General features: G+C 45.6%; 1 protein-coding gene across 1 annotated transcript; it reads left to right on the top strand.

Moving 5' to 3' along the window:
- Positions 1-4436: 4436 nt before the first annotated feature.
- On the top strand, positions 4437-13534 carry LOC129345050 (chymotrypsin-like elastase family member 2A). The gene is made up of 8 exons (XM_055002029.1): positions 4437-4538; positions 5510-5598; positions 7441-7538; positions 9015-9143; positions 10430-10566; positions 11091-11236; positions 12146-12295; positions 13414-13534. The coding sequence occupies exons 1-8, from the start codon at positions 4496-4498 to the stop codon at positions 13429-13431; spliced, it is 810 nt and encodes a 269-aa protein (XP_054858004.1). The 5' UTR covers positions 4437-4495; the 3' UTR covers positions 13432-13534.
- The last annotated feature ends 3017 nt before the right edge of the window (positions 13535-16551 follow it).

The following is a 16551-nucleotide window of genomic DNA, read 5'->3' on the forward strand; positions in this document are numbered from 1 at the left end:
CACTGGCTCTCTGTTAGGTTGTGGCATTTGTTTTCAAAGTTTCTCGGTCATTATTGAGAGTTGGACATGACGGGCAAAAGGCTACTAGGCCAGTAATTCTCAAACTTCTGCAGTGGGATCCACTTCTACACTTACTGTTCTTACTGAAAGTCAGCCTGGCCAAGTGCACCGGTTAGAGTGTTGGTGTAATGATTTTAAGTGTGTGTGTCTTTAAATGCTTGGTGTGGTACAGATGACGAGGGTGAAAAGATTCAGTCTGGGCAAAGCAGGCAAGCTGTGTGCAGCCTGAGAGGGTCTAAGCATTTCTGAGAGAAATATTCAGTCAGGGCAAAGCAGGCAACCTGTGTGGAAGCCTGAAAGGATTCTCATTCTAGTTCAGTCAGGCAATCTTTGTGAAGCTTGAACTGTGTGTTTCTGAGACAAATATTGAGTCTGGGCAAAGCAGGCAAGCTGTGTGCAGCTGGAGCAAGTCTAAGCATTTCTTAGAGAAATATTGAGTCAGGGCAAGAGAGGCAAACTGTGTGCAGCCTGAACATGTTTAAGCATTTCTGAGAGAAATATAACCTGAGTGGAAATCTGAACTCTGTGTGTCTAAGAGAAACCTATTCTAAAGCAGGCAAACTGTGTGCACGCCTGAGACAGAAAGTTTATGGAGATCTGTGTGACTGCACCTATGCAAGGAAACTTTAAGAACTGACAACTATCTTTGAAACCATCAAGCTTAAGTACTAGAGTGAAACCAATACGCTCCTTGTAAAAATAAAAGTTTGTGTTTTTTTTAATCTCAGAGTATATGTCATTCCTATATATCCCATTCCTATCCTCAGGGCCACATAGTCCCACGAAGGGGACGCTTGGGCATACAATTAAAGGGAAAATTTAAATTATTTTGGAATTTAATTCCCGGTGGCAGCAATCTACCCAGAGGGGGCAAGAAGAAAACCGTTAAAAGCAAAATCTAACTGAGAGAAAGGGGCTCATAACAGTCTGTTTTGGGAGACCCAATTCTGACTTTCCAGTCTGCTATGAAACTTGGTGGGTGAAAAGAGGCATCTAGAGAAAAAAGTAGCATACACATTTTTGTGGTGGTGGAGACTGCCTTCAAGTCATAGCTGACTTATGATGACCCCTGGTGGGTTTTTTATGGCAAGAGACTAACAGAGGTGGTTTGCCATTGCCTGCCTCTGCATAGCAAACCTGGTCTTCGTTGGAGGTCTCCCATCCAATTATTAACCAAGGCTTAACATGCTTAGCTTCTGAGATCTGACGAGATCAGGCTCACCGGGGCTATCCAGGTCAGGGCATATACCTTTTTAGCTATTTTAATTACATTTTAATTACATTTTTAAATTACCTATTTGGAAATGACTACAGTGTTCTCCCTGTCCAGATCCCTTGGTCATCATTTAACACTGAACATGATTTTTTTAATTTTTCCTACTTAGCAATTATAAATAGCAATACTGAAAAACAAGCTGTGTTTCTTGGCCATGTTGCACATTCTGCAGAAGCAATCCCATATTTACCATCAAGCCTCACAGAGGGTATTCAGCCCTTTGAGGAGGAAGTCATTGTCCGGAGTCTGAGGCTCACACCCCGGACTTATCAGGAAGAGGGGATGGGAGACAGTTGGGGGACAATTACCCAGCCACCCCAAAGGACACCCAGGGCCAGCACGGATCAACAATAGAAGGGGGGGGAGGCGCCCCAGTCACAGGAGGACAGAGCAGCTCCCAAGACCCAGAGGGTCAGGCGAGGCAGGTGGAAGCCAGCTAGCCCCACCCTCTGGTGGGAGGCCAGGGAGCTAGGCAGGGAGAGTGAGGAGGACTGTTAGGAGGGAAATAGAGCTGAGGGAGAAGGTACAGGGAGCAGGGGCAGCCAGCAAACAAGCCAGCCAGCAACCTTACCAGCAGGGGAGGAAAAGCAGCAACAGGCAGCTCAGGACCACGCCCCAGCCTCCAGGCAAGCTAGAGAGGATTAGCCAGGACTAGGAGAAGCTGGGAGCAAAACAACCCCAGGTGTGGTGACCTAAGGCACTCAGCAGGGAAAGCTTGGCAGCCAGTCAGGAAAGCACAGGTGTGGCTGATCAGGGCAGCCAGCAGAGAAAACCCAGATGTGGCCACCTGAGGCAACCAGGGCTATGGCTAGAGCGCAGAGGGGGGCATGGCTGGCAGGTGGAGCTGGAAATAGGGGAAAGGATATACGGAGAATCCACCCACAGGGTGTGGTGGGTTGTGTAGGAGCGAGAGCGAGCAGTGCAGTGCAGTGCAGCGCAGAGGAGGTGAAGGAAAGAAGAGGAAGAGGAAGAGAAGGAGTAAGACCAACAGCTGAATTGGGACAGCTGTCGTGGAAGGCAGCTGAGACTATGTCAGGTTGAAGAGACCTGCGAGTGGACTGAGAGGGTGTGAGGGTGAGGTATACCCCCCTCCTTCCACAGAGTGGGATTCCGCATATTCCCTGAAGGTCCTTTAAGGCTGAAGTCAGGCATGCCGGCATCTCACAGGGCAGCGCCCATGGCAGAACCTGACAGTCATTACCCATATTAATTTTGTATTAGAATATTCATTTATTTTTGAGGTTGTTAATGCACTTTTAAACTATTTGCCTGTCACTCTGAACCTAATGAATGTGGACCTTCCATGACCTTACGGTTGCTAAAAGACATACTACAGCACTGGAAAGACAAAAGCCCCCACCTGTAACTTATGGGATTGAGGACCTTATACATTTATCAGCATTTGAGTGTATTGCATAACAACAACAACAACATTCGATTTATATACCGCCCTTCAAGACAATTTAATGCCCACTCAGAGTGGTTTACAAAGTGTGTTACTGTTATCCTCATGACAATCACCCTGTGAGGTGGGTGGGGCTGACAGAGCTGCGACTGTCCCAAGGTCACCCAGCTGGCTTCAAGCGGAGGAGTGGGGAAATCAAACCTGGTTCTCCAGATTAGAGTCCTGCCGCTCTTAACCACTACACCAAACTGGCTCTCAAGACAGCAATTGTGTATGGACTTATTTTTAAGTATTTGGAAACATTTTATAGAAACATATGTATAGATTTGCCAACAGTGTTTTTGTTACCAGCATTGTTTTTCTTGGGGTTTTTTTTTGTACTAATAAATAATTTTTTAAAAAATTATTTTAAAAAATCCTCACAGAGCTTTCTCTCCTAGCTCATCCTGTTCACTTTTCGCTGTCTGGGTTTTGCGACCCAGCTGCAAGAAGCTCAGGAGGACTTTGAGGTCCCGAATACCAATTTCAGAACCACTGAGAAAAGGTCCAAGGGTTCATGGTTAGTGAGGAGGAGGCTGGCTTTGAGGTGGCCTGTGAAAGAAGAAAGGTGTGATAGTGGCATTGTGCCAATGTCCAAAGCAGCTTTTGTAAACTACTTGCCAGGAAAAAAACACACACATACAAAATGCCAACTTTCCATGAAAAAGGAAAGCCATGAGTACTGACCTTGCAGACCCTGATAGCAAAAAGGAAGTGACTCTGGGAATTCTGAACATGGTATTAGAGAAGAACTGAACATCTTCAAGTGACCTGTTACACTGCTGCTGTGCAGCTGGGATGTTCAGCTCCCTCACTGCATTCCCTTTGGCAATGTACACCTGGGAGGGATCAATTTGAAATGACAAATGCAACCAAGGAAAACAGTACAGGGAATGGAACTCCCCCTTACTTGGCACTATGGCCCTGATCCACATATCCCTCCCCCTCCCGCTGCTTTTTTTTGCAGAAACCAACACATCCGGCAATGGTTTGGTCCTAAGAACAGCCTTTGGGTGAGAACAGCAAACCAACAAAGGGAACCCCCTGGCTATACAGACAACTCAGGCACAACACCAGGGTCACAAAAATTAACCATGCAAGGTTGATATAAATTGTTATATTATATCCAAAGTGCAAAAGTGCAAAAGTGCAATATATATCAAACAAGATTTAAAGTGCATATATATACAGGAAGAGGTAGTCTATCGGATTAACAATAAATATATTTCTGTATACAATAAGTATTCTGGTGGTGGGAGAGTGCAGACGGATGGAAACATGCACGCGGAAAATGTCCATATGTCCAAGAGTGGAAAAAGGACGTGTCCAAAGACACCTAGCCGACGGGCTACGGCTTGCTATTTCCAATTCCCGTTTCGGTCTTTCTTAATCCTGGGCTAGACTCTATGGATGTCCACTGGCATCTCCCCTCACTCCACACACCATTACAATTCCAGGTATACCGATAGTTGAGTGAGATAGTTTGGTGAGAACAAGCAGGTGTGTTTCTTACCTATCAGCAGATTTGGCATGCCCCGTGGAAGCTGGAGATGGAAATGTGCCTATCAGCACAAAACAGCAAGCCAAGGCTCACTTTTAAACTTTTCCCTAATTATGATGACAACCTGGGCTGTATCTCACAGTGATAAACTGTTCCGGGATATAAAGCAACCAGATAGAGAGTGTCCTTCCTTATCAGCACTCCTGCACTCAACATGATCTGGGTCCTCTTTGCTGCTCTTGCGTTGGTCTCTGCGGGTATGATTCCAACATATCATAAGCAAGAGGAAATATTAATTTTTATGCAGTATGCAGTTAGCTTCCAGGATCCATCGCCGTAGGATACAGGGATGCTCACTCCTATCATGAATGGCTTTTTAAAAAGATTAGAGGAAAGTTTCTGGAAACTCGGATCAATCAATAATCTATTAGGAATTACAGCAAATGCTGAATCTCTTTGGGCAGAGGTGGTGTACCTCTGAGTGTCTCCTACAAGGGACAAACAACACCTCAATCACATTCTGCTTCTTGGGGCATCTCTCTGCCCACTGTTGGAGATTCAATTCTGGACATGTTGGACTGTGGCCTCATCCTGCAAGTCCATCTGGGGGTGCTTGTATGGATTGACTATGGGTTGGTTTGACATCATCTTGATGCATATTATGGCACAGAGGGTATCAAGGTCAGCTGCAGAAAGAGAGCAATGAATACAAATTGGGGAGTCATTCAGACGAGAGTGAGATTATTTTGTAGAAACACTTTCCTGCTGTTTGGCTATTTGAAGCACCTATGTCATTCACTGACTTCCTGTCACTCAGTTCTTTCTGCCACTTCTGTTTTGGTACGCCACTAAAAAGGCTCAAAGAAGCCCTTGCAAATCTCTAAAAGAGATGTTAATATATAACACTGTTTTATATCAGGACACGTGGAGAAACGTCGCCACTTCTCATTGTGCCTCTGGTGTTTAATGTTGATTTGGCAGCCCAAACAAGGCACGTATTGCTGACTGACTTATTCAAGGTGGAAAAACCTGGTCTGTTTAGCCCCTAAAGTCCAGTGGTAGCCATTGGAGATCATTAACAGTGGCAAGGGGAGACCCAACCTAGAGTGAAGAAAAAAATCGTTGCAACTTGCAAAGATACACAAGTGCTTTGTACATAGGTTGCACGTTTAGTTTCCTCAGACTACCATAGTGACCTCAGATAACACCTGTTTTGTGTCATTTGCAGCTTTCGGGTGTGGAGTCCCATATTACCCACCCAACCTCTCCAGGATTGTGGGGGGAGAGGATGTCAAACCCAACAGCTGGCCTTGGCAGGTAAGCGACCGTCTCTTAATCCTAGCAAGGGTTTATTTACATATGCTTTTTCTTTCGCTGGACACAAGGTATGCAATATTTTTACATTTATACTGCAGTTAAGTGTTAAGTTTAAATATATGTCTGTGTTGTTTTAGTTTCAGGTGGGTAGTTGTGTGGGTCTGCAGTAGAAGAGCAGGATTTGAGTCCAGTGGCACCTAAGAGACCAACAATATTTACTGGGTAACCTTTCGAGAGTTACAGAGATCTGGTGTATGAAGAAGACGGCCCTGACTTTTGAAAGCTTACACTCTGAAAACCTTGTTGGTCTCTAAGGTTCTACTGAACTTAAATCCTGCTGTGTTATTTTGGTATATATTGCTTTTGCTGTGACTCCCCCCTCAAAAGTTATGCTACTTTAATGTACTCATGCTAAAATATCCCAATAGTGAACCTTGAGAGTTCCAAATTCACGGTCTTGCTATGTTTGGATGGAGTTATAGCTGAAATGTCAATACAGAAATGTCACCTCAGAATTCAAAATGTCAGCACTTTTCACATGTCTCTTGAGGCTGTTGGTTTTAGCGTGGTATTGGATATGAAACTGTCATAAGCTGTCAATTGGCTCGTATAGTTAAGTGCCACTTTTCATGGTGTGTCATCTATTGGACACTGCTGGATATTTATACCACTGCAAGGTCTGCGACCACATATCAAAATATGGTTCAGCACTTCCCACTTACCCTGATCTCACATCCTTCTGATGTGAGAGCAATGAAGACTTACAGTTTTTCAGTAATATTGATTTTGTCTACAAATGGAGCCTCCAATGGGCTATGAAAGCACACAGCAAAGTATCTTCCCAAATCAGATCCCCCACTTTTTCTAGACAGCAATTGGTCCCCACAGCTGCCATTCTCCGTGCCCCACCCCCAGCTCCCATTCTAGTTAAACGCCAAGTTCTGCCTACCCTTTTGTAATATAGAAAATGTTTCTCTGCCCTTCCCGCCATTTTGATTGGCGACACTTTCTTAAGGCTGAGAAGAGAGATTTCTAGGCCATGAAGGAAAATATTCCCCAGCATTTAAAGAGCGTTAATATTCTTTTCTCAAGTTCCTGCCTACCCATTAGTCTGACAGGCAAAAAACGGAACAATGGTTTTCATGCAAATTGAGACAGCAAAACTCGTATTTCCATTAAATATTATACTATGTCAGTGATCGGTTCTGTCAAATATAGTCTGCGAGATTTCAAATACTGAAACGAAATATCAAAGCCAGCCATCGTTAGTTATCAAATATCAGTAGCCAACTTATTTGGGCTCAGATTTGAACATCTGAAGCTACAGCTAGGGTTCCCACAGCTCCAGGCTGGGACATGCCTGGAGATTTAGGGGTGGAGTCTGGGGACAGCAAGGTTTGCAGAGGGGAGGTACCTCAGCAGGGTATTATGGCATCGAGTCCATCCTCCAGAACAACCATTTTCTCTAGGGGAACTGATCTCCACGGCCTCCAGGAGATCTCCAGCCGTCACCTGAAGTTTGGCAACCCTAGCTACAGCTGCTTCACAGTGCTTAGAAAAGCCAGTGTGTTGTTGTGGTTGAGAAAGTGAAACTAGGAGACCCAGGTGCAAATCCCTGCTCTGCCACAGAGACTCACCAGGTGGCCTTGGGCCACTCACACACTGTCTCATTGCACCTACATCACAGGGCTGTTGTTGTAAAGATAAAAAAGAGGAGTGAAGAATGTTGTAAGCCATTCTGGGTTCCTATTAGAGAGAAAAGTGTGGTATAAATAGCTACATAAAAAATAAGGTCATCTACTCACCTTTCAAAGCTGACTGCGTGACTTCTGTAATTTCTAGGCCTCCCTCCAGTACAGTTCCAGTGGCCAATGGCGTCACACATGCGGGGGAACCCTCATAGCCACCAACTGGGTTATGACAGCTGCTCACTGCATCAGGTACATAAAAATGGAGATTCTTGAAGTCTGTAGCAAAGCCAGAGTGCAATATTGAAGCTGGTGGTGGTGGTGGTTAGAAATTTCCATTGTACCCGAGTCAGAAGAATTACCCTCCCTCAAATGCCACTTCACTATGCAAGCAAAACTGCTGCGTGAGAGAGACGGAGTTTTGGTGTGTCTAATTTTTTTTAAAAAACTTACATTCTTTATAAAATCAGGACAACATCAAATAATAGAAACAGGTACAGAATCTAACTGTGCCTATAGAAAGGTGTAAGATATTGCCCTTTCTGGACTGCCACTTATTCAGATTTCTTTGCCCTTTGTACACACCCATGAGGGAAACAGTTTGGGGACAATTTCTCCCAAACATGACTGGTTTGGCCATTACATCATAAATTCACTTCTTTATTATCTGCTTCACCAACAAACAAACAAACAAAAAAACCCAAAGTGATTGCACTTTCCATTGCGAAGGTTCTGTCCCGGCTTGTGAAGAATGAGATGTGGAATTGTAGAGGGGATGTGATGTTACTAGGGTGGCTAATTCTAGTTTAGGAAATTGCTGGGGATTTGGGGTGGTTCCTGGGGAGGTAGAGTTTGGGGAGGGGAGGAAGATCGGCAAGGATATGATACAACTCAAGAGTAGACATACATGTTACAAATTACCTGGGGATGCTCAAGTGCAAGCTTCTATCTGTGGTCCTCAATTCACATGCAGGCTATTCTTGCTTGGTGTATGTGAATGCCCCTTTCAGGGGAGCTCTCTTTGGGTGATTGCATCTGCAACTAAATCTGGAAGGCAGAGCACCAATTCAGCTCTGTTTTTGTTGCTTGAACGAGTTTTGTAGGCCCCTTTGACTTGCCAATTTTCATTTCTTTGAGGTGTGAGAAAGTGTCAAGTTTGGCTGTGGGAGGTGGGGGAAACTGGGGTACTTTTAGCAGTTGAGGAGGAACTGATATCGAACATGTACATGTACTCAAGTGGAGCAAACTGAAGTGTGACCGTGCAAGCCAATGCATAGGAAGCTGGAGTGAGATGAGGTTCACTTGAAATGAAGTGAGGTTCACTTGAGCATTCCCTAGGTACTTCGTAACGTGCATTTCCACCCTGAGTCTGTCTTCCAAAAATGCTGTTTTCTCTGGGGAACTGATCTCTGTAGTCTGGAGATCAGCTTTAATTCCAGGAGAACTCGCCAGGCCTCTCCTGGAGGTTGGTAACAACAGATGGAACAAAATGGCAGAATAACAACAAGCAGATCACCTTTGCCAGCCCCAACTGTCATGCTGCAGGAGGACAAGAAATAGAAGCCAGTGTGGAGCTGGCTTGATTCTTAATAGCTGAAGTCATCTTCAGTAGCAGGGAATGAAAGAGAAAAATGTTTTGTATAGATGGATTCAGGCACCTGAATTAAGTTGCCTGGTGTAGACCTGCCTGCTCACTCATCTCTGCTTTTCTCCCTTTGATTTCTTCAGCTCTTCTCGAACTTATCGTGTGCAGCTTGGGAAGTATGACCTCACAGTCAGCGAGAAAGGATCGGTCTCACTGACTCCACAAAAGATCATAGTGCACCCCAAATGGGACTCGAGTAAGGTTTCCAATGGGTATGTTGATCGCTTTTCTTTAAACAGAGGATCAGAGATTAAGGCTGCTAGTAGTGCTGCCAGCTCCAAGTTGGGAAATTCCCTAACACTGTGATATCAGTCGATATCTGGAACCTGCCCCAGTGGTTGCTTTTCAAGGGCCAAACTAGACATGGTATCCTCCTTGTGGCCACTGCAAGGACACCACGGCCATTTTAAAGTCATTTAAAAATGCTGCGAGGGCCCAATTCTGACCAGGCCCATGGGGAGGCGGGCTTAGACACGCTTGCCCCCCCCCCGGTGCCTTAGCAAGTGCCAGTAGAGCTGCCAGCTCCAGGTTGGGAAATTCCCTAACACTGTGATATCTGTCGCTATCTGGAACCTGCCCCAGTGGTTGCTTTTCAAGGGCCAAACTAGACATGGTAGCCTCCTTGTGGCCACTGCAAGGACACCACAGCCATTTTAACGTCATTTAAAAATGCTGTGAGGGCCCAATTCTGACCAGGCCCATGGGGAGGTGGGCTTAGGCACGCTTGTCCCCCCCCTCCCGGTGCCTTAGAAAGTGCCAGTAGGGTTGCCAGCCTCCAGGTGGGGCCTGGAGATCTCCTGGAAATACAACTGCTCTCCAGGCCACAGAGATCAGTTCCCCTGGAGAAACTGGCTGCTTTGGAGGGTGGACTCCGTGGCATTATAACCTGCCGATATCCAGCCCCTTTCCAAACCCCTCCCTCATCAGGCTGCACCCCTAAAATCTCCAGCTTTTCCCAACACATAGCTGGTAATAAGTGCCAGAATGGTCACACGCGCACACATTGTGGCTGTTTTGGCATTTGAAAATGTTCAGGGAAGGGGAACAAGGGCACCATGCTGCAGGACCAGTCAGAACTAGGCCCTCACAACATTTTAAAATGATTTTAAAATGGCAGGTTCCCCCTCATGACTGCCACGAGAATGCCATCACGTCTCGTTTGGCCCTATGTCTGCGCTCTACAGGGGGGATCTGATTGTGTACCTCCAACGTAATGTGTAGTTTCACCCTTAGCGTTCGAGCACAAATATTTATGTGGGCATGTGCTACAGTTGCAATGCATGTGTTCACCTCTGAGTTAACAGCTAGAAATAGAGGGAAAGGGGATGAAACGTGGCAGGTGGCAACGCCAATTTCACTCACCGAATAGAGTTGTGAAAAGACAAACCGATACTTCCAGGAAAGTCAGAATAAGGACACTGGTTGGAAAAGAGGGGTGGTAAATAGCGTATCTTGGCACATTCGCAATATTCTGTCCTTCTCTCCCAACCATCACTAGGAATGACATCGCGATGATCAAACTTCCAGAACATGTCACCCTGAGCAAGACAATCCAGACGGCGTGTCTCCCACCAGCCAACAGCATCTTATCCGGAAACACTGCTTGTTACGTGACAGGCTGGGGAAGGCTGCAAAGTAAGGGATTGCCCTTGTATTTTCACTGCCCTTGTTTATCTGTTTTATTAGTGCTGACCAGTCGTGGTGATTTCATTTGCCCTGTGCTAAACAAGATCACTTGCTACGAGTGACAGATTGTAGGGTAGCTGTGTTGGTCTTCCAGAAAAATCTGAGAGCTTTTATATTCTCAAACAGAGAATGGCTGTTCGTTTCACTTTCTCCGCCTGGTAGCCTTTGGTACATCTCAAAATCTGGTTTGCACCGAGCACCACCCAATCCAACCTAATCACATATTCCAAAGTCCTGTCCCTGTGGGTCATTTCCTGTTCTGTCGACCAGATGTTATATCTGGTGTGCATGGACCTGATTCGGATCAGGACCATGGAACACAGAGAGATGAGGTTTCAGGTTTCCACTTATGCTGTCTTCCCAACCTGAAACGGTCCCAGAGAGCTGCTATTTGTCCTGCTGGGAGAATCTATGGCTAGTCCTCCATCTTGTATGACCAGACCTAAAGTTTCCTTGTTTCGGACTCTTTGCAGCAGGTGGTGCGTCCCCAAAAGTCCTCCAGCAAGGCCGCCTGCTTGTGGTGAATCACGCAACCTGCTCCCAGTCCAGCTGGTGGGGCAGCACGGTGAAAACCAGTATGGTCTGTGCAGGCGGTGATGGCATCATTTCTGGCTGCAACGTGAGTAGCATCTGGCTTTGGAATGAAGGAAGCCCAAATATGCAACTAGGAAGCCCAAGCTAAAGCATGCCAAAGAACTAGTTTTGCACCAGATGATTTTCTAGGCACACTTTATATGGATTGAGTGGTTACATCTCCCCCCGATTTTTAAAAGTATCCAAGTATCCTCCTACAATGGAGAATTCTGAATAGGAGTCCCCTGCAGACCCAAAGGTCTCCTGACATCCTTTGAAGCACCTCCTAATCTAAAGAGATGGATTAGTGCTTTGTTTGGGGAAAAGTTGCTTTGAAGAAGGACGTTTCAGGTGGACATCCGTGTTGGTCTATAGTCGATGAACAAGATCCGGGTCCAGTAGCACAATTAGATTTCCAAGGTATGAGCTTTTGAGAGTCAAAGTTCCTTTCATCAGATATCTGGTATCTGACAAAGGAAGCTTTGACTCTCAAAAGCTCGTATTTTGGAAATCTAGTTGTGTTTTAAGGTGCAATTGAACCTGGATCTTGCTCTTTGAAGAAGGAAGTAAGTGCCGGGAAACAGACTGATTGGCGCCACATTGGTGATCACTGAGTATTCAATGTGCTGGTTATGCTGCTGCAATGAGTCAATGCTGGCTTTTTTTGTTCCTTACGGAGCTTCTGTGGCATCCCACACTGGCCCTCAACAAGGCACGTTTCCCTCATCCTGGTATCTTTGCACCTGCTGTCAAAGGTGCAAGAGGTCTGTCAGGCAGGGTGTTGGCATCCTTGCCTCTAACATTTGGCTCACCTGTGCAACCATCTGGAATACCACATGGCATGGGGCGCTGCAGCAGACAGGGTGGCCTTTTCTGCCTCGGTGCAAGTGGTCCCACTGCAGGGGCCCAAAAGGATTGTCCTCCCCAATCTACACTGAGTTCTGTTTGTTTATAGGGGGACTCCGGCGGTCCGCTCAACTGCAAATCTGGTAGCAAGTGGGAAGTGCATGGAGTGGCCAGTTTTGTCTCCTCCCTTGGATGCAACTACCTCCGCAAGCCTACTGTTTTCACCCGAGTCTCTGCTTTCAATGACTGGATTGCACAGGTAAGTTCTTGCGGCATGTTGCTCAGGGAGCACCTCCTTGCTCATTCAAAGGGATGCAATGCCAAGAGTGCACTTGTCTGCAAACAGAGATAGAGAGAACTGCCTTTTTGCTAGGGCCCAGCAAGAAGCCCTAGAACCGGGTCAAGCACTTCCCATCTGCCCCATGTGGCTCTGGGAAGCAATCCTCTATAGGGTGAAAATACACGTTACAATATACCTAGAGACGCTCAAGTAATAATAATAATAACATTTGATTTATATACCTCCCTTCAGGATGACTTAACATCCATTCAGAGTGGTTTACAAAGTATGTTATCATTATCCCCACAACAACAATCACCCCGTGAGGTGGGTGGGGCTGAGAGAGCTCCGAGAAGCTGTGACTGACACAAGGTCATCCAGCTGCTAAAAGTGGAGAAATGGGGAATCAAACCCGGTTCTCCAGATTAAAGTCCTGCTGCTCTTAACCACTATCCCATACTGGGTCTCAAGTAAACCTCATTTCATGTATCCCCACTCCAACTTCCATACACTCACTCGCACAGTCACACTTCAAAATGTTCGCACAGTCACACTTCAAAATGTTCGATATCAGTTCCTCCTCAACCACTAAAAGTATCCCAGTCCCCTCCCCACATACACCATTCATTGAAATGCAGATCTTGACACTTTCTCATACTTTAAAGAAATGCAAACTGGCAAGTCAAAGGAGCCTTCAGTACTTGTTCTCACAGCGAAAACAGAGCTGAATTGGCACTCTGCCCTCCAGACACACTTGCAGAGAGACAAAAAGAGAAATGCAAAGAAATCCAGATCTCCTGCTAACTGAAATCTGACATTGTGGTTATAGTGGTTACCGTGCTGGATTAGGATCTGAGAGACACAAGTTCCAATCCCTTCTCTGCCGAGGAAGCTTGCTGGGTTATCCTAACCAGTCACACACTCTCAGCCTAACCTACCTCACAGGGTTGTTGTGGGGGGGGGGGAAAGGAGGAGTGGAGAATTATGTAAACCACTTTGAGTTCCCACTGGGAGAAACACAGGGTATAAATGAAGCAAATAAATTAATAAAATCTCATTTTCCCCCTTTCTGTCTCTCTCTTTTAAATGCTCTATAGGTGATGCAAAAGTATTAACCCAAGGAGCACTGAGAAACAATGAGATATGGCTGACAAACCAGCTGTGGAATGAACAAAAGAAAAACATCAATAAAGTAACCGACACTCTGCAGTCATGGGACACTCTGCAGTCATGGTCTTTTATTCTCAGGGTGTTTTCAGCAGAGATGCTAAGAACACACTAGTTGTCTCTGTTGTTTCTTTTCCTATTTTAGTTTAAAGGTTGAACAGTATGCAACACGGGAAACACTTGTAACATGGGAAACACACAACTATGATATTTCAGTGATGTACCAGAGGTGCTTTATTCAGTTCCTCCAAAAAGCCAGAGGCTTGATTGTTTTATGGGAGATTTCGCCAGGCTGGTTTTTCTATGGTTATTCCTATTAATGGAACAACTCTAGGCAGAGTAACGCCATTAAATTCAATGAACGTAAAAAGGATGTATCTTTGTTTAGGATTGCACTGCTAAACCGCAGGTTCTTGTCACTTGGAAAATGCAACTTCCTTTCTTACTAGCATATTGGTTGCTGCCATGAGCTACATGCCTGTATGAACAGGACAAATGATTTTTATCTTTATTTGTTTGGATACTTTGTACTTGCATTGCTTAAGCACAGGAGACTATTGAAAAGGAGGAGGGGTGCTTTTTCCTTTCCAAAAACACAGTTTTTAATCCTGCATAAGGTTGCTAGGTCCCTCTCTCCTCCTGCTGGGAAGGTTGGGACCTGGCACTTAGCTTCTGCTGGCTCCCTGTATGTCTTCGCATGCACACAAAGCACATGCGTGCTCTGGAGCCGTTATGGTGACATCACTTCTGGAAGTGACATCGTTGCGCCGGCCACAAGAGCACTCCTGCGCTCCACACAGGGCCAATTCGGCCCGTTTGGGGCCCGAATTGGCCCCAAATGAAGTGCGGAAACACTCCCGTGGCTGGTGAAACAATGTCACTTATGGAAGTGACGTCACTGCGTTGGTTGGGAGTGTGCATGCAGTGCGTGTTCCTGAGGTGCCTGCTGGTGGTGGAGCAAGCTCTGGAAACTTGCCCCCCCTGCCAATCGCCCAGCAATTGGCAGACGAGGGGGCAAATCCCCGGGAGTTTGCTCACCAACAGCAGGCACCTGGGAACCCCATTCCTGCAGGCCCTTTAAAGATGCAAACATTTCTTTCCCCGACACAGTCTTCCAGGGACTAGAGTCTGGCACATTCTAAAAAACATTTTTCTTCACGGTGCCGCAAGATGCCTTTTAACTTTAGTGACAACCACAGCTACCCTTTGCAACTCACTAAAGCAGGCCTGACTTCTAAACAAAATAAATTCCGGACTGAGCTTTCCATTCCACTCCATCACTTTTAAGATTTCACCACTGAACACTGCAAAAACTAAGTTAAGGATGAAACTACCTGAAATTAGAAACTGAGCCCTAATTCAACAAAAGCCCTAATTCTGCATGGTTGTGAAGCTGAGGACCCACTCCCCTTCAGTGGTTCTTCAAGGTGGGAACTCCAGATGTTCACAGTTCTGGGAAACAGGAGATTATTCCTGTGTGAGGAAGAATACATATGTAATGAGTGCCTCATGTCTCTACACTCTTGATCAAACCAAGATTTTCTAGACTGCACTGGTTTGACTTGGCTATCAGTGGTAGGGTTGCCTGTCCCCCGCTGGGGGCAGGGGATCCCCCGCTCCCACCCTCCACCCCCCGCCCTGATGCATCTGTTGAAGAGAGCTGTGGTTCTCAAAAGTTTATGCTACAATAAAGTTGGTTAGTCTTACTTTACTATCATATAAAACAAACCGATGGGATTAAAAGTGTAAATGCATTATAGTGAAATCCTGAGCAGAGTTACTCCAGTCTATGCCCCTAAAATCCACTCTGCTTAGGATTTCACCGTCCGTTTTCTGCAAGCAAAACTGCAAATATATTCAATACTAAAGTGAGAGGAAGCTCCAAATTGTTGCACCTGATATTGCCATAGAACATTTCACTAATTCCAAAAGGGGAAAAATATTTCATAAAGGTTTTATTAGTGCTTTAGTGTTCCTCCAAGTTGCACAAAAATTGGGGGTGAAAGTCCTCAGGGTAACAGAAAATCAGTTTTCTTATCCCCCCCAGCCCCCGCCTGGGCTGTTTCCAGGTCTTTACATCTCTAGCCATACAGAATGCAAACAGTGGGATATAAATCTTACAAATAAATAAAGGAAAATTGTTGTTCTACAGCTCAGCTCAGGGGTAGAGTGCATGCAAAAGTTTTCCAGTTCTATGCTATGGCAAAGCCTCACAGAGGAAGCAGCCCCCAAATCCTCCTTTTTTCTTCCCGTTCCATCCTTTTCTTCTCTCTTCTCAGTTCAGATTAACAAAGTTCAGCATAGGGGTATGGTATGGGTTGCTTGCTCTGGAGTGGGTGTGTGGGAAAGAGAACAGGATAGAAGGATGCTTGAGGCATTTGTAGAGGGACTATGTTGGCTTGTTTTATTGATTTGTTTTTATTGGCTTGCCTAGACTGCCTAGTGTGGTTTTATTTTCTTTAGCCATATTAAACCAGTCTGGAAAGGACACATATAAGATTTTTAAATACAAGAATAAAACAAGGCCAAAAGCATGATTAAATTAAACAAAGAACAGCTCAAATAAAGACCATTCCACTGACTATTGTTAGGGTTGGAACCCAACTATTTTCCATCAGAGGAACTTTCTTGCCTTCCCATTCCCATTGATCTGTGTGAAATGCTGCTCCTGGGAGTGGGGGATGGGAAGGCTGAGGAACAGCATTGGAGGGATGGTGTGCTACAGGAAGGAGAAAATCAGTAGAAACTGCCAGTTTAGTCTGGATTCAACCCTTTGTTAGGCTCCATCAAACCAGGATCGGAAACTATTGTTTGCAAATGTTTAGTCATCACTAATGGTTTTGCACGATGTACAGGCAATCTGTGCTTGCCTCCCTGGTATCATCCAGGCTACAGAGAGGCTTGGCCAGAGTGGTCCAGAATTGGAACCCATCTTGCCTTTCACCATCTCTCGCTAGCATGGAACGACGGTCTGTGAGCTGAATCCTGGTCTCAAACTAATCCCTGTTAAAAAAAACCACAGTTATGCATGGTGCCTGAACTGAGCTTTGTGTAAACCTATTGGCATG

Source organism: Eublepharis macularius, chromosome 17 (genome assembly GCF_028583425.1).
Source record: "Eublepharis macularius isolate TG4126 chromosome 17, MPM_Emac_v1.0, whole genome shotgun sequence".
Lineage (NCBI taxonomy): Eukaryota > Metazoa > Chordata > Lepidosauria > Squamata > Eublepharidae > Eublepharis > Eublepharis macularius.

Coding starts and splice junctions, on each gene's coding strand:
- LOC129345050 (XM_055002029.1), top strand. CDS start 4,496: ATGATCTGGGTCCTCTTTGCTGCTCTTGCGTTGGTCTCTGCGG. Junction 5,599..7,440: donor CCAACAGCTGGCCTTGGCAG/GTAAGCGACCGT, acceptor TGTAATTTCTAG/GCCTCCCTCCAGTACAGTTC. Junction 11,237..12,145: donor GCATCATTTCTGGCTGCAAC/GTGAGTAGCATC, acceptor GTTTGTTTATAG/GGGGACTCCGGCGGTCCGCT.